The sequence below is a fragment of the Myodes glareolus genome, chromosome 13, assembly GCF_982192425.1.
Source record: "Myodes glareolus chromosome 13, mMyoGla1.1, whole genome shotgun sequence".
Classification (NCBI taxonomy): domain Eukaryota; kingdom Metazoa; phylum Chordata; class Mammalia; order Rodentia; family Cricetidae; genus Myodes; species Myodes glareolus.
Window position 1 is genome coordinate 55,269,496 of NC_142038.1, and position 22,720 is coordinate 55,292,215.

At 44.2% G+C, this 22,720-nt stretch overlaps 1 protein-coding gene across 1 annotated transcript in view; it reads left to right on the forward strand.

The window, feature by feature from the left end:
* The first annotated feature begins 8,146 nt into the window (after positions 1-8,146).
* Myo7b (myosin VIIB) overlaps positions 8,147-22,720 on the forward strand; it is an 81,987-nt gene continuing 67,413 nt past the window's right edge. Inside the window, exons 1-2 of the mRNA XM_048442556.3 lie at positions 8,147-8,304; positions 21,721-21,762. Of these exons, the coding sequence (XP_048298513.3) occupies positions 21,745-21,762 (18 nt within the window). The 5' untranslated portion in view covers positions 8,147-8,304; positions 21,721-21,744. The remainder of the gene's footprint in view (positions 8,305-21,720; positions 21,763-22,720) is intronic.

The following is a 22,720-nucleotide window of genomic DNA, read 5'->3' on the forward strand; positions in this document are numbered from 1 at the left end:
ATCCCGTTAGTGCTCTTAAAGCAAGATACCCCGGAAGCTCATGAGCCAACTGGCCTGTCACAATCCACGGAAAAAGAGACAGTGTCTCGAAAGGGTGGAAAGAACAGACATCCGAGCCTGTCCTCTGACTTTCACATGTGTCCTTGACATGCAAACACCCACACTTACACATCCACAAACACGTCATACAAACAAAGATTTTTAAAAGTGAAAAATAAGGTGAAGAAGTGATAGAGGAAGACACTCCAGCCTGACCTCTGGTCTCCACGCAAACACATACACCTACATATATATGCGTGAGCACATGAGCACAAAACACAAAAATAATAAAAACTAAAGGTTAGCATAGCATTTGCCTTATGGACAGAATTTTTGAAATAGCACTAGGTTGGGAGAGAACCAACTTGGTTTCCAGACTGGCCCAGAAGGACCTGCCCTATATGTCCCTTCCTTCTCTTTGATTTATAAAGCTTGGGGTCCTTCAGACATAGGTCCAGGGGAACTACCTGTCAGGACATCTACCCCGCCCCACTCACCCTCTGACTCACATAGCAGGGAGGCCAGGTCCCTGCAGTCACATGCCCTCCTTGGGATGGGGCAGAGGGCTTGCATGCTATTTGAGAAAGGATGGCAACAAAACATTTGGTCAGTAGTGCCCTTGCTTGTAAGTTCCCCTTTAGGTCTGCCTGAAGCACAGCCTTGAGCACAGATCTGATCTTTGCAGTGCTGTGTAGGATAGCAAGTGACCAAATGCCTCCAAATCTTTGTTCAGGGAGTCATGACTCTATGAGAGATTGCAGAGAAGACAAGTTTGCACATTTGCCAAGTGAAGTATGTGTGAGCACACATGCACACATGCTCACTCACATGCTTGCACATGTGTGGAAGACAGAGGACAAGCTTGGGTATTGTTCCTTGGGTGCTGACCACCTTGCTTTTTGAGACACTGTCTCTCACTGGCCTGGAACTTGTCAAGCAGGCCAGACTGACTAGCTAGGAAGCCCCGGGGATCTGCCTGGCCCAGTCTCCCCATTGCAGAGATTAAAAATACACATCACACTCAGAAATTTTTACATGTTTCTTTGGGATCAAACTCTGGTCCTAGTGCTTGCAAGGCAAGCATTTAATTGACTGAATTGCCTCCCCAACCCCTTTAAAGTGAATATATGTTAAATATTGCATAAGACAAGTGCTGAGCTAAAGGGGTCCTTAAAAATCCAGCTTCCAAGTTCAGTTAGCGACACCACAAAAAGCGAAAGGAATTAAAATCTGAGGGCTAGGAAATCTGGTCACAACAGGATCCGTCTATCCATGTCTCTTTTGTCTTCTTCCTGCTTATTCTCTATTCCCTTTGCTCTCCCCGTTACAAATGTTCCTAGTCATGTATACCCTTATAACCAGCAATTCCCCAGGCATAACAGGTTTCAGGGCTGGAATTCTTTCTCCCCATAAAAATCAAAAAAATCAAATAAGAGTTCTCTCTCTCTCTCTCTCTCTCTCTCTCTCTCTCTCTCTCTCACACACACACACACACACACACACACACACAACACACACACACATACACACACACTTCAAAGGCGGGAGTGGCTAGTGCACATCTGGTGAACTCCTTAATGGAGAAAGTTAGTTGAAAAAGGAATTAAATCATCAGGGAATTCTCGAGGGGAAGGATAGTGCACTACGCTACATTTTTAGGTGATTAGTAAAGAACTAAAAAGGCTTGTTTTCAGTAAAATTACGCATAGGGCGTGGCTTGTTTTTTTAAATCATCGCGCTGCTTTTTTTCCCCCCTCCCTGCATTCATAGAGGCTACCGGGTAACCAGGCAACCTAAGTAAACAGTCAAGGGGAAGCTAATGGCTCCTGATCTGATTTGCACATTCACCAGACGCAGCAATTTCTATGGCTTTGGTCTGGTGTTTGCACTTATTGCTCTAAGTGGTAGAAACAAAGAGGAGACCCGGGCCTCTAAATTATCAGTTTTGGTGTACGCTATTATCAACTGTTCTGATCATGAGCTTTCTGAGCTTTCTGTGGCACCAGCAGGACGTGAGTTTTTCTCTGGGTAGCAGTTAATTATCTCTTCGGCTGTCCTTGAGATTAAGACACAAGCAGTAAATTTCCTGAACTAAAATCATCAGTAAACTGAGGTGAAACTGAGCATAGGGAGTTAGTAATCTTTTAAGTGCGGTAAAACCAGGGCAGTTTATTCTTCTATCTGAGCAGAGATAACTCAGCAGCTTTGGGCAAGTAGGAATTCTGCGTCCTTGGAGATCTGTGAATGTCTTAAATGGGATGCTCTTGCCTGGCCCCTGTACACAAGTCAAACACGTGCTGATAAAGATAATTGCAGGAAGGCAGATCTCTGCATTTACCTAGGAGAGAAGAGCAAAGTCTGGCAGTGGGGAACAGTTTTCACACCTAGCTAGGAGAATGTGATCAGTGAACCCCAAAGGCATAGGGAACAGTTCTGAACTGTGGGAATTAGTTCCCACATATGTAACAGAAGGGGAGACAGCTACAGCGAAACAAACTGAGGGAAAACTGATTAAGTCCTCTTTCCTTTTCTCACTCACTTTTATTTTGTTTTCATTTCTGAGGCAGCCTCCAGCCCAGGCTGGCCTCCAGACCTTGAACTTCTGACCCTGCTGTCTCCACTCTGCTGAGTGTGAGATCACAGGATGGGTTCCCATGCCTAGGTTATGCGGTGTTGTGGGAGGAACCTGGGGCTTCCTACATGCTGGGCAAGCATTCTATCAACTTAACCATGTTCCCAGCCCTCATTTGTTCGTTTAGTTGCTTTTATTACTAAGTCTAGAGATTGTCAAGTGAAGCCTGGTACTGTTAGATTTCTGTTAGCATTGCTCAGGAAAATTGTAGTTAGACTTTCTTTAGGGACTGCCAACCCCCAAATAATGACACAGAAACTTAGTACTAATTACAAAATCTTGGCCTTTAGCTTAGGTTTGTCCCCAACTAGCTCTTAAGTCTTAAATTAACCCATTTATATTAATCTATATTCTACCACATTTTTTTTACCTCTTCTCCATTCTGTACGTCCGACTTGCTCTGTGTCTTGCCAGTGTCTCTCCTGCACCTACATTCATCCCCCTGAGTTCTTCTCTCCGCCTGCAAGTCCCACCTAACCTCTCCTGCCTAGCTACTGGTTGTTTAGCTTTTTATTAAACCAATCAGGTACCTTAGGCAGTCAAGGTAAAACAGTGACACAGCTTCACACAGTGTGATCAAGTAGACTGCAACAAAAAATACCTCTACATGGGCTCTTGGTGGGAATGGTTACTAGATGGCTTTTCAGGGCTTGGAAGTCACTTCTGTCCATCTCTGTCAAAATGACTGCTCTTCTCTTGGACCTTTGCAAATATTTACGAGGTGGATTCTTTGACATAGAGGGCTCAACACAGCACTTTCAGAGAATAGTATCCCTGACCTCCTCTGACCATGGGCACCATGAAGGTGCTCATTAGATGGGCACATACCTGGACCCTTCATGTTCCTTTTCTGCCAACTGCCTCTTTCAACCCAGCTCACCCTGCTTCTGCAGCATTGTATTTAGGACCCCCAAAATAAAAATTTCACTAAATGTGATTGGCACATTCCTGAAATTTAAGCACACAAGCATAGAGAGAGTCAGGATTAAAGCTTGCCTCACTTCATAGCAAGTTCAAGGCCAGCTTGGACATGACCCTGTCTCAAAAGAGAAAGAACAATTAGCTAGGTATCATAGTGTATTTTTGTAGCCAGTCTCAAAACTTAGGCGATAAAGGCTAGGGCATCAGTTACTCAAAGTCATCCTTGGTCACACAGACAATTCAATACCTGTCTGGACTATAAGAGGAGACCCTATCTGAACTTTTCCTTCTTCTTCAGAAAATCTCATGTGGAAGTAAAATTAGCTGGAATCCCTGGAGTCTGGTGAGGAATGGCTGGGGGTGGATCTGCAGAGGGGTGACTGTTGCCAAGGAATATGTTTTGGGAAATAAATCTTTATATGTGTATTTTTCTGTGTTTTTTTTTTACATCCTTTCTATAAATTGTAACACTACTTACTGCTGGCAAAGCTGGGAGAAACAGAGTTCTGGCCCAAACTATGACTAAATCCTGTTCCTTCTACTATTTCTCAATTTCTAGGATTTTGGTAAAGTGAGGAGCATAGGGCTTCAGATTCCAGCTTCTTCACATCTAAGGGCCCCTATCCCACACTCCAAGGAGGGCGAGCCAGACTTTTCTCCCTTATCTTTATCTAATTTGTAGATAAGCCTTTGCAAAGTCAGTGAACTCAGTGCTTGTTATGGACAGGACTTACAATAGACAGCAAAAGCACAGCACCGATCCAATAACCAGAAGGGAGTTTAGGAGGCTACAGGCTAGTCAGAGCAGTGGCATACTCTGAATGAAAGCTTTGACTGGGGGATCAGGTGGACAATGTTATGCCCAAATCTGCAAAGTCTCCGCAAAAGCCAACAAGGAAACCGAGTCCTGTATGTAAAAGCAAAGAGCCTTTATTTTAATCAGGTTTGCAAACTTGGTTTTTACAGTAGTAAAGGTGGGGGTGAGGGGTCTCTGAAGTTCAGGACCCCTGATCGGCTGACATTTGTCTAGGGGTATCCTGGTGAGGTGCACTGGCAGGTGATCCTATCTACAGCAGTTGGAATGTTAGGCATTTCCTTTGAATGGTCTGCTCCTGGGCACTGGTGGGGTAATCTCAGCTTGTGGTTCCTCCTGCAACCAGGTATTGCCTCAGGGTAAACTACTGAGACTCAGACCTCTTATTAAATTTATTGAGGGCCGAGTTCTACTCTGGCAGGTGATAATGGTTGGAAATAAAGAACTTCCTTTGGGTAGCCTGTCCATACTTAGTTTATCATGACTGGCCCCCACAGACAGCTTTCTCCAAGTACCCCAGGTCACCCTCCAATTCCCAGTTCTGGCAGAGGACTGTCTGGTGGGAAGACCTGGACCTACTTCTGAAATAGGAGCATATTTTTTTGAGGCAGGGTCTCATGTAACTCAAACTGGTTTCAAAGATACTTGATAGCCAAGGATGACTTGCGACTCCCAATCTTCCCACCTCTGTGTGTTGTCTCAGGCTACAGAAATGAGTCGTTATGCCCTCTTTGACAGAGCTTCATGCTTGCTTGGCGCGCACTCTGCCAACTCTACCAACCAAGCGCCCTTCGACAGAAACGTTTAGAAAAAGCAGCCTAGAGGCTTCATGGAGTCCTCCCTGAGAGAGCACAAGAGGGTCTCTGACTGTGGACTTCCGGCAAGTCTCCACCCTGACGTTCACCCCTTTATTCCTTGCTTTCCTGCTAGGACTTAGTTTATGTTCTCAGTATAGGCTGGTACAGTGCTTCTCAACCTGTGTCTCACGACTCCTTTGGGGTCCAAAGAAACTTTCATAGGCGTTCCATACCAGATATCCTGCATATTAGATATTTACAGTATGATAAAATAATAAAATTTCAGTTAAACGAAACAGCAATGAAAATAATTTTAAGGTCACCACAACCTGAGGAACTGTATTGAAGGGTCGCAGCATTAGGAAGGTTGAGAACTAACATGTTAATGGTTCTGGCTGCTTCCCTGCCTTGGCCTCAGCTCTCTCTCAACTGGGACAGCTCTTTTCCAAATCGCTGCCTGCAGCGCCAAGTATCTCCAAAATCCTGAGAGGTGGGAGGGAGAGAGGGAAAAAAGAAAGAGAGAGAGAGAGAAAGGAAGGGAGGGAGGGAGAGAGAGAGAGAGGAGAGCTGACTGACTCTAGTTTGGCCAATGACTCCTGAGCCTTCTCTTTATCCAAGACCTTTATATTGCCTGCCTGACTTTGTTGGTGTGGACAGCTCCTTCTCGGGCTGCCAGTCCTCTAGTCTGGCCCCTACCAGGAAACACTCCTTGATCCACTTCCCTTCAAGGTATCTGTACTTGGAGGCTGTGGACGTGGCTCAGTTGGTAGAACACTTGCCTAGCATGTGTGAACACTATAATAGATGCCCACATTGTTCTCCAGAGTCCTCCAACTGGGTCCCCTATAATACAGCCTAATTCTGCCGCTCTTTCCCTGGATTTAGAGTTAGATCTTGAAGGTTAAGAGCTCCCATCTCCGCCTAGATGACTTTATTATTGTTGTTGTGTATATCTGTGTGAGTTGGCCATGTGGGTGTGGCACAGCACAGATGCTGTCAGTCAAAGGTCAGAGGACAATTTGCAAACCCAAGTTTTTCCCTTGTACCACAGGTTCTGGAAGTCAAACTGAAGATGTCAAGCTTTCGTAGCCTTCTCTCAGGCCCCTTCCTCAGCTCTGCTAAGGATGGACTCCCAGAACTAGGTAAATGCTAAGAGACGGTGACCACTTTGTGAGACAGGGATGTAACAAAGGATGTGTGGCCAGGGGGAGAGATACAGAAGCCAGGTGTGGGGACAGCAGGGCACAGACCCTTTGTGCCTTCTCTCCAAGCATCCCCTGTGCTCAGTACCTGAAAGCCAATGAAGTTTTGTCCAAGAGTTTTACCTTCCCAGAGGTCGTGGGCATGGAAAGTTTAAACTCTCCACTTAGATAGCCGTCCTGGTGACTGGTATCATTCCGAGGCCCTCTGGTGTCCCCCACCTAAGTCACAACCGGAGCGTAAATCTCAAGTATTCTCAGAGAGCTGTGTTGTGAGTAATGAAACACACTCCGCACACCTAGGGAACGCTAGGGTTTTATGAGTTCTGTGACACAAAGTAGGAGGAAAGATGTTCTAAAGAGACACTTGTGCTGTGAGAACATCGAGATAAAGGTGCCCAGAACTAGAACTCCCTCGGGAATCTCATGCTGGCAGAAGGCTGAAGCTCGGTGCTCGTCAGAAGAGGAGCTTGTCCCCATAGGAGAGTCTTCACACAGAGCCAAGTTCTGATAACTCGTCAGGCTTACCCTGCAAGAGAGATGAGCTGAGACAACGGTGGGCCAGTAGGGGGCAGTACCGCATCCTTGACCAGGAGTGCTTAGTTATACCCACCTCTTGTCCTCTGTTTAAACCTAGACCCCATGTCAGGATCTAGAAGGTGGACTTGGGAGGGTCACTTGACCTCTTTGTCCCTCTACACAGTGTGGCTATAAAGAATGTGGTGGTTTGAATAAAAGTGGATTTCATAGACTCATAGATTTGAACACTTGGTCACTAGGGAGTGGCACAATTTGAAAGGATTAGGAGGTGTGGCTTTGTTGGAAGAAGTGTGTCACTGGGGATGGGCTTTGAGGTTTCAAAGGCGTAATCCAAGCCCAGAGTCTCTCCTGCCGCCTGTAGATCCAGATGTAGAACTCTTGGCCACTTCTCCAGCGCCTTGTCTGCCTGTGTGCCACCATGCTCCCCACCATCGTGACAATGGACTAAACCCCTGAACTATAAGACATTTCCTGTTAAATGCTTTCCTTTATAAGAGTTGTCGTGGTCATGGTGTCTCTTCACAGCAATAGAACATTGACTATGACAGTAAATAAGCCTCTCTTTTCTGTTTTTGATTATTACTTAAAAAAAATAATGACTGTTGTTGATAATGACTGGCTTAGCTGAGTTGGCAAGGGATGCCAGGGCCCCTCTGGGTTCTGATTCTTAATTTTTTAAAGATTTTATTACTTCACGTACATTCACATTTTGCCTGTCTGTATGTCTGTGAAGGTGTCAGATCCTCTGAAACTAGAGTTATAGGCAGCTATGAGGTACCATGTGCTGGGAATTGAACCGGGTTCTCTGGAAGCGCAGCTGGGGCTCTCAACCATTGAGTGTTCTCTCCATCCCCCGCCCCCAGGTTCTGATTCTTAAAACTCCAATATCAACACTCCATCTCAGCCCCTAGTCAGTACTCGGATGCTCAAGAGCAGAGGCCCTGACTGTCTTCTGTGGAGCCTCCACCACCGTTCAAGGACACTGAACTGCCTGGACAGTCAGCTGACTGGCACCCAGGGCTTGGAAGGTGATAAGCGGAGCTCTTCAGAGGACAGACCCTGAGGCCTCTGAGAAGTGATCATCCGCGGGTCCGCTGAAGAGCGGACAGTTTCTGGGCTGCTGGCTGCGGCTGCAGGAGGCCTGTGGGAGTGGATGTTCCTGAGACAGAGGACAAAGTCCTGTAATAAATTACGTATACCCACAGTGCTTAGCCACTTCCTCTTGGAGCCCTTCTACGTCTTCTGTCCTTTCTCTCCTATACTACCCGGAGCTCGGAACCTGTCTCCCTACCTGGATCTTTCGGGTGCCCAGGGTGGAGGGACAGAGAATCAACAGGTCCCCCATACTCTGATCCTGACAAGGTAAGAGTTCTGGGATATGTGGAAGGAGGGGCTCCAGCTAGGAGGTGGGTTTGGAGACACAGACCTGGGAGCAGGGTGGGGCAGGCCTGCGGAGCAGAGGGCTGGGATGCTCCTCCAGACCTAGGAAACCCAAAACCCCAGTTCAGCGGGTAATAGGGCAATTGATGTGGGCAGAAGGCTTACTGTGGGAGGCTGAGAAGGGTGAAGAAGGGCTATCGAGTCCTATGCTACAGAAGGGCGGGCACTGCTCAGGGAAGCAGGGGCTGTTGTCTTCTATCTAGTCCTCTCTGCTGGAAGGCCTTCCATGAAATCCAAGGGGCTGAGGACTGCACAGGTACCAGGCTGAGGCCCTGTTATGCCGTATGAGGAGGCCCACTGTATTTGTGAGACACTCTGGTGATAGTGCCTCCATTTTATAAGCAAGAGACTGAGATCTGGGGCTGAGGTGCCGCAGCAAGGAGCACAGCTGATCTTGACTTCCACCTGGGTTCATCCACTTGATCCACGGAGGCAGGTTACTGTGTTTAGTCAACTCTGGGGAGCCAAGGCACTGGTTTGTGGCAAGACAGGTACTCACTGGCTTCAGAGCTTTCTCAAGGTTTGAGTGTTGGGTGAATGAGATGGTAAAAGAGATAGATACAAGGCTATGGATGTGCCAGTTTTGGGATTGGTGTGTACCATCCCCAGCATGGAGGAGGACATTGGAGACAGAAGTCAGTAGAGACCGGCTGAGGTTTGGTAGTTGGCAGTGTGGGGGTCCCCACCCTGAGTCTCCTAAGTTGGGTGTGTGTGTTTCCAATTCCTAGGCCCCCACTCAGGATTTGCTTTATACCTATGGGTGCCAACTTTGTTCTAACTTGTAAGACCTCTGGACTGTGTTCAGGGTTGTAGCTTTAAGAAAAAGAAAGTCAAGAGGATCATGAAGCTCTCATGTTTGCTCAGTAAGCGCTTTACTGACTGAGCGTTCTCCCCAGCCCTCCCTTGTGCTTGAGCCCCGATAAAGCTCACTCCATTGGTACTGCTTGCTCTTTGGGATTTCCAGCTCACACTGAGCAAAAGTACAAGGGGACAAGTGGTATCAGCACACCTGATGTACGCACGCATCAGCCAGCCTCTTCTCTGACGATGCACGCCGTCAGCCAGCCTCTTCTCTGACGACGCACGCCGTCAGCCAGCCTCTTCTCTGACGACGCACGCCGTCAGCCAGCCTCTTCTCTGACGATGCACGCCGTCAGCCAGCCTCTTCTCTGACGATGCACGCCGTCAGCCAGCCTCTTCTCTGACGATGCACGCCGTCAGCCAGCCTCTTCTCTGACGATGCTCGCGTCAGCCAGCCTCTTCTCTGACGATGCTCGCGTCAGCCAGCCTCTTCTCTGACACACTGTTTGGTCTCTGGCTCCTAGAACAAAGCAGGGACTCAAGCAGGAACTGTCATGGAAGTTTTCGGGTACCATCCTATTAACCTAATCTGAGCCCAGAAGGTACCCCAATTTCTAGGCTCTGTGTCCCAGAAAAAAGAGCTGGACCAGAGACATATGGATAATGATAGAAATGGAGACCGTTTATTAAGAAAGAGAAAGACACTCTTACAAACACCTACATTATTGAAAGGAAACAAAACAGTGGCTTTATGTAGTTTTCATATACAGCAATAACAGAACAGGATTAAAAATAAACAGGAAACTGGGCAGCGGTGGTGCATGCCTTTAATCCCAGCACTCGGAAGGCAGAGGCAGGCAGATCTCTGTGAGTTTGGGGCCAGCCTAGTTTACAAGACCTAGTTCCAGGACAGGCTCCAAAGCTACAGCGAAACTCTGTCTCGAAAAACCAAAAAAGAAAAAAAAACCAAAAAACAAAAAACCAAAACAAAACAAAGCAGGAAAGTAAGAGGAAGAAAAAATCATAGGAAAATATAGTGTAACTGGGCAAAGAGAATGGAAGTGAGTTAGAGAGCTGAGAAAGGTCCCAGGCTCCAAGGCCCTGAGCCACAAGACTCCATCTCTCATAGGTCATTGATGTAGCCCCTGCCTCACCTGAAATATGGAGATTCCAGGGCCTTTCTTAGCATCTTCTTCATTGTTCCCTCTTTCCTCTTTTCTCTCTCCTCTCTTGTGCCCTGCTGGGAACCCTGTCTGTTAGGCAAACAGGCTCTGGCTTCTCACCACTTTGCCGAGCTTTAGTTCTCCCAAGTATGAATGATGATAAAAAATGTTATATGTATATACACATACACATATACACATGCATACATACAAAAATGATTACCCTGCAACTAAAAGGAATATTGTACCTGTAACTGTTGAACTAGTAAATTTCTTAACAGCAGCAACTGGGGTGTGGCCCAGCTGGTAGGTTGTTTGACTTGCATGAGCTAAACCCTGGGTTCAGTCTCTCTCAGTGCATAAACTGGATGTGGTGATGCATGCCTGTAATCCTAGCACTTCAGAGAAAGAAGGAAGGCCAGAAGTTCGGTTACCGTTGGATACAGAGTGAGTTCGAGGACAACCTAGAATCCATGAGACTCTGTCTTAAAATAGATATAGATAGATAGATAGATAGATAGATAGATAGATAGATAGATAGATAGATGGGTGGGTGGGTGGGTGGGTGGGTGGGTGGGTGGGTGGGTGGGGTAGGGTGGGGTGGGTGGGTGGGTGGGGTGGGTGGGGTGGGTGGGTGGGTGGGTGGATGGATGGATGGATGGATGGATGGATAGATAGATAGATAGATAGATAGATAGATAGATAGATAGATAGATAGATAGATAGATAGATGGGTGGGTGGGTGGGTGGGTGGGTGGGTGGGTGGATGGATAGGTAGGTAGGTAGATAGATAGATAGATAGATAGATAGATAGATAGATAGATAGATAGATAGATAGATATAATAGGTAAGGAAAGAAAGAAAAAGAAAGAGGAAAGAAAGCAGGAAGACAGGAAACAAGAAACAAGCTTGCTCTTGTCTGAGAAAAGCATACAAACTTTTGATTTCTTAGACTCTGGCAGGCTCTTTAAGGCTGACCATTCACAGTGACCTTCTCTGGAACTCCTCTGGACCACTAGCCAGGCCTGAATACTTGTTTGCCTGGCCTGTTGAAGTGTGCCGATGTCCCCTGAACCCCTGTCCTGGCTGTGGTTCTTTCCTCCGCAACAGTCTTCTCTTTCATTGGGTGGTGACTCCCCATATCCTGGACCCTGGCTCTGGGACCATGTGGGGAACAGACAATCTCTGGCGACCCAGATAGCTTCTGCAACTTACTCGGTCTTGCCCAGCCACAGATGTCCTTTCTGCCCAGAGAATACTCATACCCTTTGGGCAGGCAAAACTCTGTTATCCTTGGGATTGGAATTACACAGGCCAGGGTCAATGCTGAATTTTCTTTTTGGAGGCAAGAGGTCTCCGAGAAGAGCACAGGTTCTGTAGCTTCCATGACAGAATCTGAACTAAGTTCCCCGCATGCTCTGGGAAGGCCCGCAGCACATAACACCCCCTTCCCTCAGCACTCTGCTCTCCTCCCAGTCCATTCCACAAGTGTCTTTCTGCTGCTCAAGAGCAGTGACATAGTACGGTGATTCTGTGGAAAGTTTTGGGAGCCAGAAGTTCACACTCTATCCCCTCGAGGACAGTCACCCGTTAACTTCGGGTTAACCGGGATGGTGACCCCTTGTGTTCAATTCCATTTTTTTTTCCAGAGTTTATAAGGGGGCCTGGGCTAGGATGAAGGCCTCATATTCTCAAAGGGCAGAGACTTTCAAATATAATAGTGTTCCTTCAGGACAGTGCCTCATCTGCCTTCCTGAGAAGATCTATGTATGTATGTATGTATATGTGTGTATGTGTCCATCCATCCATTTGCTCATCCGTTCACCTACCATCTATCCATCCATCTACACATCCACCAGTGTATTCATTAATCTGCTCTCTTACTCACCTCAGTCCGTTTGTCAGTCCATCCATTCACTGGTCCGTGTGTTCATTTAGACATCAGACTAATGCACAGTGAGTTCTCAGGTCTCACACAATCATGGAAGAGCCATACACAATGCTATATAAAAACAGGACCAAGTGCTAAAGCAGAAAATGGAAGCTTCTGCATATAATGTGACTAGGTCTGTGTGTATTTGTACATGAGTGTGTGTTCTAAACCCAGGTCAAACACAGAGACATGAAGATAAGAGAGAGCGTGAGGTATTTCAAGGCCGGCATGAAGTTCAGGGTATTCTGTGTGTAGGGGTGACTTGTAAAATAGACTATAAGCTAAAAAACTAAGCAAGTTATGATACTGAAGAGTCTTAAAAGACAACTGGGGTGTTCAAATCTATGTGTCTATGGGGGCCATTCCTATTCAGACCTCCACTTTCCGCTCCCTGACCTCCATTGACTTGTTTGAGAGATTTGCCTGTTTCAGCATCCCCATCTGGGATTACAGGGGTTTACCCAGTTTCCACCCCTGATACTAGCAAATTGTATTTTGTGCTTTTCTTAATTTTATTGAAATTTTTTTGTTGTTTGTTTTTTGGTTAGGCTTCTGGTTGTATTGAATTTTCTTCCTCTTCCTCTTCTTCTTCTTCTTCCTCTTCTTCTTCTTCTTCTTCTTCTTCTTCTTCTTCTTCTTCTTCTTCTTCTTCTTCTTCTTCTTCTTCTTCTTCTTCTTCTTTGATTTCTAGAGGGGCTAGTTGTACCAATTTCTGGTCTACATTTTAAAAAAATCATTTTTTTCTTCTCTTACTTTAGGATTATATTCTTCTTTCCAGTTTCCTAACACAGAAGCTCAGATTCTAGATCTTAGATCTTCCTTCCTTTGTAATGTGTGTTCTTGGTGATCGACATTGCCCATCTGGACTTCCTTCTTTGGGCTGCACAAATTTTGGTCAGTTGTATTGAGCTGATATTTATTTAGTTGATATTATTTCACTTTTCACTTGAAATAATTTACTTTTTACCTTTTTTTGGCCCATGTGTCTAGAGATATATTTATTAATATCCAAATATTTTAGGACTTTTCATTTGTTTGTTTGTTTTGCTTTTCTGAGACAGGGTTTCTCTGTGTATGTTTGACTGTCCTGAAACTCCCTCTATAGACCAGACTGACCTTGAACTCTCAGATTTTCCTGTCTCTGCCTCCTGAGAGCTGGGGCTGAAGGTGTGTGCTCCATGACTGCCTGGCAATTTTTCTTTCTTTCTTTCTTTTTGTTATTGATTTCTAATTCAGTTGAATTGTGGTCTTAGGAGATGCTTTACATGATTTATGTTTTAAAAATCTGGTAAGGTGTGCAGTAGGCAGAAGTTTCTGTCCTGCACACTAGTTCCCTAATAACCGACACAGAGGTTTAATATTGATTGTAAATGCTCAGCCTATAACTTAGGCTTGTTACTAGCTAACTCTTATATTTAAATTAACCCATATTTCTTATCTATGCTTTACCACATAGCTCGGTACCTTTTCTTAGTATGGCATGCCCTTCTTGCATCTCCTTGCTTCTGCTGGTGACTCTCTAACTCTGCCTTCTCTCTTACCATCGTTATTAGTTTGACTTTTCCAGCTAACCTTATCCTGCTCAGCTATTGACCAGTTAGTTTCTCTATTAAACTAATCATAGTGTCATATATTCACAGTATACAAAAGGATTGTTCCATTTTTATTGTATAATTATTGTATATTTTATTGTATATCTATTGTATAATTATTGTACAATTAAAAAGGAAAGCTTTAACTTGACATAGCAAAATTATCAGTTGCTTATTATCAACAAAATCAGTTATCAAGTAAGAATTACAGTTACAGTATCTAGTCCATTTGTATTTGGCAAAATTAGAGAAAATATTTTATTATCTATTTTATCTTTGTGATTCTAAAGGTTTTTTTTTACTTAATTTACTTTTTATAATAACTAAGAAAAACTTTAACCATGACTATCTAGCCTTCAACTCTGTCAAAGACTCCAGAAGGGTGAAATATTACCTAATGATTTCCTAGACAGTCACACTAGGTTCTTCTGAGGCTTTGGGACAGCCAACTTTGGCCTACAGGCCTGATAGATATGACAGACTTTTCTGAGAAGCAGGGAATTTTGAAGGACTGTCTACTTTGTCTTGGCAAAGTTTGACAATCTCTTTCTTTTGTATTCTGTTGGTCTAGTTTGGACAGTAAATTGTCAACAATTGAGGCAAGGACAGGGTTTTTTCCCCAATGGCTATCTTTTGCCATAAAGAAAGTAAACTCCAACAGAGGTTCTTCAGTGCCCATCATCTTCTCTGAAGTAAACTGGTGCTGTCAGGAGCAGACATGTCTCACTGTCATGAAAAGCCTTTTATTATTAAAACACTTTAAGTACCAAATTCTGTATGTCTTTGAAGTGTTTGAAGACCATCTATCTATCTATCTAAATATATCTGTGTATGACCTTGAAAACATATCTAACATGACTATAAGTTTGATTATTATAGATTACTATTAACCTGTATTTCTTAATTATATATCATATTTTAAAATGAGCTGTATAAAATAATATTTCAAACAAGAGTAGAAATATACAAAATTAACTTTAAATTTGTATAAATATACAAAAATCTATACCCATGTAAATATTTAAGACTAGTAGCTCCTCTTTTGGTTTAAAAATAGATTTAATAACTTACCTTTTCATCCTATCATTTCTATATCCTCCTTCTTTTCAGAAAGATAGCCTTGAACCTAATCTCCTTTGTTCAGCTTTTTTTTTCTGACCATCACCAATAATAACTTGTAACCAACCTCCCTTAAATGATAATAAAATTCCATAAACCATCATTTGGGAATGTGGGTGTCATTCTCTAGACCACTTCCTGTTGTTTGGGGGGTACTGATAATCTTTGGAAGAAGCTTGAGAAAATCAGGATAATTGTTGTGATTTGGCTAGAGTATTCTATAAGGCTGGATCATCTCAGTCAACAGCCTTGAAGCTGTTCTGGATTCTGGATTACCTGGGCCATCTGTTTTTAGTGGTGTCTGGTCCCCTTGCTCTGAAAATAAACAAACTTTTAAAGGTAGCATACATATCTATATTAATACAAGTATAGACTGTGTATTGTACACAAGTCAGTCAAAGACCATTTTTTGTTTTTGTTTGAGCAGGTAAAATATATGTTTCATGTTTTGTAGTTTTTCTAGGTTTATTTCTTTATGTTTGTAATCAGGATTTTCAGGGGATCTTTCTCAATCAAACCTGATTTTCTTTAACCTGGAGTGAATTCATAGCTTCTCATTTCCTGTAGAAATAAAAGCATAACTTCTTCCCCAAAGTAACATATCTTTTGATTTAAATTTTTACGTCAAGATATTTTCAAAATATATAGGTTGGTTTATTAGTTTTCATAATCCTGTGTCTCTTAGCAATCAAAAAAATTTAAAGACAACACAATAGCATACAGAAACCAGACTCTGTGTATTTTCCATCTTTATGTGGCTTATTTCTTTTATATTACTTTTCTCCTCTTTTAATGACTTTATCTTATTATTTTAAAACTGTATTTTATGACTGTTTATATCTTCTCTTTTCTCCCCCAAGCCTATGTAAATTTTTTTAAAAAATATGGAATACTTCATAAATTTTCCTATGTATATTTTTAAATACACTGTAATCCATTTGAAAACATTTTCCATCTGAATCCATCTTTACCATGTATCTGTAATCTTTTCTGTCCATATGAGCAAAATCCCTAACCCGCCACACATTGTGCTGACAGAGCTTGATTGGTGGCTGAAGCTTGCAGGCAGCGGCTGAGAGACACCTTTCTGTCTGGTGGCCTGTGTGAGAGACTATGGGAACATGCCATGTGGCTTAGCTCATGGCGTGCTGGCAACTGCCAGGAGATGCATCTCTTTACTGTGGCCAGCATGAGAGACACGAGACTGGGAAGCCAAGTTGGCTCCTTTTTTGTGTGTGTTTAGAACCTTTTTTATGGTTTTATAAGTGAATCTTCGTTGCCCGAGAGGGGGCACAGATATGCATTAGTACCCAGAATGGAATGTGATCTCTCTTAGAAAATGTTCCATGTGAGATTGAAAAGAATGTATATTCTGCTGTTTTGAGACAAAGTGGTGTATAAAAATCAATTTGTACACTTTTAGTGTCATATTTGGTTGGTGGTATTGAGTTAGTCTGCTTTTCATACTGGTTTTCTGCACGCTGATTCTCTCCATTTCTGGTAGAGCCAACTGTAATGGTGGATTCTGTTACTTCCTCTTGCACTGTTATCCCATTTTGCCTTGTTATTTTAGAATTCTGGTGTAAGGTGTAAAGATGTTAAAGACAATATTTTCTTTGAATATTTAATCCTTTACCATTATGTCGTATTTCTCTTCACTTCCTGTCTTTTTTTAACCTAAAATCTGTTCTCTATGTAATTGTATGTGTATTTCAGTTTTCCTTTGATGAATGTTAGTGAAATAAGTCTTTCTTCATCTCTTTAATAATATTTCTGCCGTTATAGTTGATGTAGATTTCTTGTAAACAGCATATAGTTGGCAACCACTAATTTTTCAAAGAAAAATGGTGGCCACTCTTTGGATGTGAGGGAAGAATAGGATGACTCCTTCAGCAGTTGCTAACGCCAGTCATTGAGATAAAGAATGCAAGAATGGAGCAATTTGGAGGAGATGAAGTACTGCAGTCACACAGAGTTTGCTGTACCCAAAGCAGATCTTCTGGAGAAGTCCGGAGAGATAGGCCTTCGTTTGGACCTGGTGATGGATATGACCACCAGAAATGTCACTTTTGGACCTAGAATTGTTAGGAGCCTGGCAGTAATCCTAGGCCTAGGAGAGGTTTCACAGTGGAATCTGCAACAGGAAGAGAATACAGTGAGGTCAGCTAGAATTCTTTAGCCTACGTCAAGCACAGGACAAGAGACTTGGGGACTTTGTGGGCTCTGCTTAAGCAATGAGATGAGGTCTGACCCCAAAGAAGCCCTGTAGCTGAACTTGTCATTGGCCCTCAGTCACGTATTCAACCTCCAGTGTCTGTACCCTCCCACCACTGAGTCCGGTAGAAGTTCTAGTGAAAAAGTGAGCTAACTGAACAGTGGAATGGAACATAATAGTTGCATGGTAGCAGCATTGCTCTGCCAAGTCCTAAGCAAATCTGAGATGACTTGGGCAGAGAGTCAGAGATGTTCAGAAGAAAACCCGACTGTAGGGTTCCGTCCAATCCTCTTCAACAAATCTCTGAGGCCATGGCAACTCTAGTCCTGCATCAGGCACTTTGTACAGTCACATAATCTGACCTTTTATGACCCTCTTTGCCTCTTTCTCAGGCACACTTTTGATACTAAAGTCCGTGAGGTCCAGCCTCACAGCTTTTTGCTGACCCAGAGGCCAGTAAGGATTGAGGATGAATCACCTCAGAAGCCTAAGATTGTTGATGGCCTTCTTGGCATTTTGACAGATGTTTATACTTCCCCACAGCAGAGGATATGGGGACAAGGCAGATTGTAGAATTAGGGAGAAGATTCTCTTTCTTTGTTTACCAGTTGAAAAGCTTTGATGAACAAGGTATCTCAGTTGGTAAAGAGCTTGTAACATGGCTAGATTCCCCCCTCCCCACCCCAAATCCTACATTACAAAGATGGTGATACATCCTTGTAAGTTCTGGGAAGGTAGAGATAAGTTTATGTCTCTCAAACCCAAGATGGATGGCCCCGGAGGAACAGCATCTGAGGTTGTCCTCTGGCTCCTGTTGTGTGACGTGAACAAACATTTACTTACCCTAGAGCCCACAACAGACCAAACTAATGATGCCACTGAAGCCCAACTTGGTGAACCAGTGAACCTGGGGTTACTTACAGGAGTAGAAATAATTCAAAGACAGCTGCTTTGCCAAAGCTCATCCCAGCCTGGGTGACAGCTCACAAAAGCTAGAAACCTGAAGCACACAGCACAGCGTGCAGGCAGCTTGACAAATGGGAATGTCTCTCTTGGGCAGCTCAATTAGTCTGAGCCTCTTTCCTTCTTTCTTTCTTATTTTAGATTTTATTTCTTTTTATTTTATGTGTATTAGTATTTCCTCAATAGTTTTTCTGTGCACCCTGCACACAGAGGGCTCCTAGAAGGCAGAAGGTGTCAGGTCCCCTGGGACTAGAATCGCAGATAGTTGTGGTGCTGGGGATTGAACCCAGGACCTTTTGAAAAGCAGCCTGTGCTCTTAAACACTGAACCATCTCTCCAAAGCCAAAGTCTCACCCCATGACCTGGACTTTTCCAGACAGCCTGGCTGCTTTCTGCCTTTCTGACTGGTTCAGTTGGTGTGAACCTGCTCTAGGCACCTCAGTGTGCTGAAAGTCTCTCTCAATTGTTCTTACTGCTCATATAACTTATGGGATCTAGGGACTCTGATGCGTTTCAAGGATCTCATGAGGCTATTGCGTTGTTTGCTTTCTGTTTTAGCAACACTCCCTGCTTGATGGAGGATGGAATGTTTCACCTCCCTTTATAATGCCCTGCCTCTTAATGAGCTTCCCTCTACAATGAAATGTTTTATTTTGGAGAAATAATTAAACAATGCCTTCACCACACATTTCATTCATGTATATACGTACCTGTGTACCTGTTAGGAATAATTCTTAAGATGAGCCTCTCTGCCGATGCAAATAATTCCATCAGACCAAATTAAACCAAATAAAAGATGCCCGTATTTAATAAATGCAGCACTCCCGGATGGCTGGGAGCATGGGGGTGTTGATAGAAAGGGAGAGATCATCAAAACCTGAGGCTACGTGTTCCTTTTTCTACGTTACTAGCCTGTGGGAGTGGTCCTGACCCTTCCTGGGGAGGGATCAGCGCTTGGTGGGCTTTCCCAGAGGTGGATTCCGGACCAAGAACTCCCAGGGGGAGGGGGTTTGAGATGAAGCTTTCTGCTCCATCTCTACTCCAAGGGTGGGTGCCAGGGGCTGAGGTTACACTTTCAGTCAATCATCCCAGATTCCTTAGATATAGGAGTGTTAGAGGGCTAGGGTCTCACTTTCAATCAAACAGTATCCACACATACATGAACACACACATGCCAAGCTTTGGGAAAGTCTCAGCATTCTCCAGCTTCTGTGTCCCCACCCTCACCCCGTAGAATGGTTGCTGCCCTCAGAGATGCCCCATTACTGGTCATCCTTACCCAACCAAATAAGCCATTATTGTAACAACACCTTTTCCAGGGATTTTCCATGCCCTGCCAGTAGATAGCTAATGCCTGTGTCCCTTCTGGCTCAGGTCTATGCTAAAGGCAGGCAAATGAGAAATAAACACCATAGATACAGTAACTGCCTCTCCCTACTAACATATCAGAAAAGGGAGGACAATAACATTCAAGTCAGAAGAACAGGAAGGGCATCTCCATGAGTGGGAAGATTGGGGACTTGACTTCTCCTGACACCTGAGTGCTTCCATGGCACTTGAGAGCAGCCAGAAACTGAGACAGGTTTGGAATGTGGTTGATCTGGGCTTACCTCCCAACTATACTGTTCATTAACTAAGTGACTTAACCTTTTTTGAGCCCCAGGTAAAAATCAAGAGACAGGTCTGTAATCCCAGCAATTGAGAAGCTTGGACCATTTTGAGCTATATAATGAGATACAGATTCAACGGTTTAGATCAAGTACTATCTTACTGTTCTATTTCTATGAAGAGACACCATGACCACAGCAACTCTTATAAGAGAAAGCATTTAATTGCGGGCTTGCTTACATTTTCAGGGGCTTACTTAATTCATTATCATTATGGCAGGGAACATGGCAGCAGGCAGGCATGGTGCTGGAGAACTAGTTGAGAGCTACATCCTGATCCACAAGCAGAGAGGAAGTCTGGTCTAGTATGGACTTTTGGAACCTCAAAGCCCACACTCAGTGACTTCCTCCAACAATACCAAGGTTACTCCCGCAAGGCCATACCTCCTAATCCTTTAATCTTATCAAAGATTTCCACTCCCTGGTGACTAAGCACTCAAATATATGAGACTATGGGGCCATTCTTATTCAAATCACCACAAGTAAACAACCTGTGTATAGCTGAGCCCTTTCCAAAACATATGGTGATGGCTAGTTTGCATGGATATGGGGATCTGTTAAAATTCTGGACTAGGTGGGCTTGGTGACCACATGCTTGTTATTGAAATCTTGGAGGTAGAGACAGGGAGATCCCAAGGACTCACCACCCAGACAACCTAGTCCACTTGTTGAGTTCCAAGTCCCAGTGAAAGACCTTGTGTCAAAAACCAAAGTGAGTACTGAAGAAATGGCTTATTGGGTAAAGTGCTTGCTATATAAATACGACAACTGGGATTCGGGTACAAGCACCTATGTCTATACCATGAGTGTGGGGCTGCCTACCTGTGGAGACAGGGATCCCCAGGGAAAACTGCCTAACTACACTATCTGCGTCAGTGAACTCTGGGTTCAGGGAGAGACCCTGCTTCAATACATAAAGCAGAGATGATCAAGGAAAGCATCCAGCATCAACATCTGGTCTTTACATACACACACATGGGCATATGTGTGCACCCCTCATCACACACATACACCACACATACACAAAAGGAAGGAAGGAAAGAAGGAAGAAAGGAAGGGGGAGGGAGGAAGGGAGGAAGGAACCAAAAGAAAGGAGAGAGACAGAAAGAAATGTGATAAATGGTATCTTAAAAGTTTCTATTGCTGTGAAGAGACACCACGGCCTTGGCAATTCTTATAAAGGAAAACATTTAATTTGGGTGGTTTACAATTTTAGAGGTTTAGTCCATTATCATCATGGTGGTGTGCAGACAGACATGGTGCTGGAGAAAGAGCTGAGCGTTCTATATCCCGATCTACAGGCAGCAGAAGTCTGTGGACACTTGACTTTAGCATAGAAGGGGGCAGCTTGAACATAGAAGACCTCCAAGGCCACACTCAGTGACCCGCTTCCTCCAACAAGACCACACCTACTCCAGCGAGGCCACACCTCCTAATAGTGCCACTCCCGATGAGCTTATGGGGGTCAGTTACATTCAAGCAACCACAGATGGCTCCTGAGAAACTACTCCCATGGTTGATCTCTGTCTTCCACATGTATGCACACACAACATGCGCATACACACACGGAAATACCTCCTCTCCCTCCACCTCAAAACTTGGGCTTTTGGATGACAGGGCACTGCCCTACTCCCTGAATGGAGCCCAGAACCAAGGGCCAAGTGTTCTCTGGAAGGGATGTAGAATGAGAAGAACAAGAACCACCTTCTTGCCCACGGGCTGGGAATGTGACCCACACATCCAGCTGTTCAGAGTTGTTCCTGGAGCCAAGCTCCAGTCAAGACACTTGTGGACAGGTTGGGCTGTCAAACCCTCACCGCGCCCGTGCTTCAGGGGTTCCACGCTGGCAGGCTCTGGGGCTGACTCTCTGCTTTGTCTCCTACAGGACACAGGGAGCCGCTGACCTGGGATGTCGGTGTTCCACCTGGTAAGGACAGCACTTAACCACGGATGTCTCCCAAGGCTCGGTCGAATCACTTTCAAGGAAAGAAGAGAGTCAAAGAGACCCCAGAAGGAAAATTCCAGAGATGGGGGTGGTGATCAAGGAGTAGGAAGAATTTTATTCTTATTGGAAGAAAGCAAGTGTGGCTAACACTTGCATCTCTGCACAGTGGCCACTTGTGCACAGAAATTTCTCACTTATATTCAGGGACTTAAAAGGGGGGTTCTGGGACAGGGAGACAGCTCAGTCAGTAAAATGCTTGCCTTGCAAGCATGAGTGCCTGAGTTTGATACCCAAGAGCCAATTATAAAAAGAAGAAAGAAAGAAAGAAAGAAAGAAAGAAAGAAAGAAAGAAAGAAAGAAAGAGAATAAAAGAAAGGGGGAGCCAAGTATGTTAGGTATTTCCGATAATCCTAGTGAGGTTCGGTTGTCAACCGCCTAGTTGAGTCAATCAGTACCTGCTACGGACCGGCTCAGGGGAGCCACTCAGACCGTAAGGGAATCAGGGCGAAGGCACAGGAGAAATCAGGATACGGCGGAGGAAATTGACAGACAGTCACTCTCAATGTATTTTTGAAAATGCTGCTGCGATTTACTTACTTCAGTGCAGGATTATATATTTTTTTACAATCAAAGAATTTGGCAAAGGCATACATCATCAAATCATAGAACAGAAAAGGACAGCATAAAACAGTTTACAAAAAGAATCTTTGAAGATGCTTTGACTTGGGTGCAAGGACTTCTGCTCTCTCACACTTTGCAAAACAAACTCTCTCCTCTTGCCTTCATGGAGACCACTGCCCTTGAGCTAGACCATCTTTATCAGCTTGCAGGTGGCTGGTTGGTTTGAGCTAAGTGACCTTGTGTGCCCGGGTGAGAAAGAAAAAGGCTACTATCTCCCTGGGAAAGCTTTCTGCTAGGAAAATTCTAATACATAGTCTTG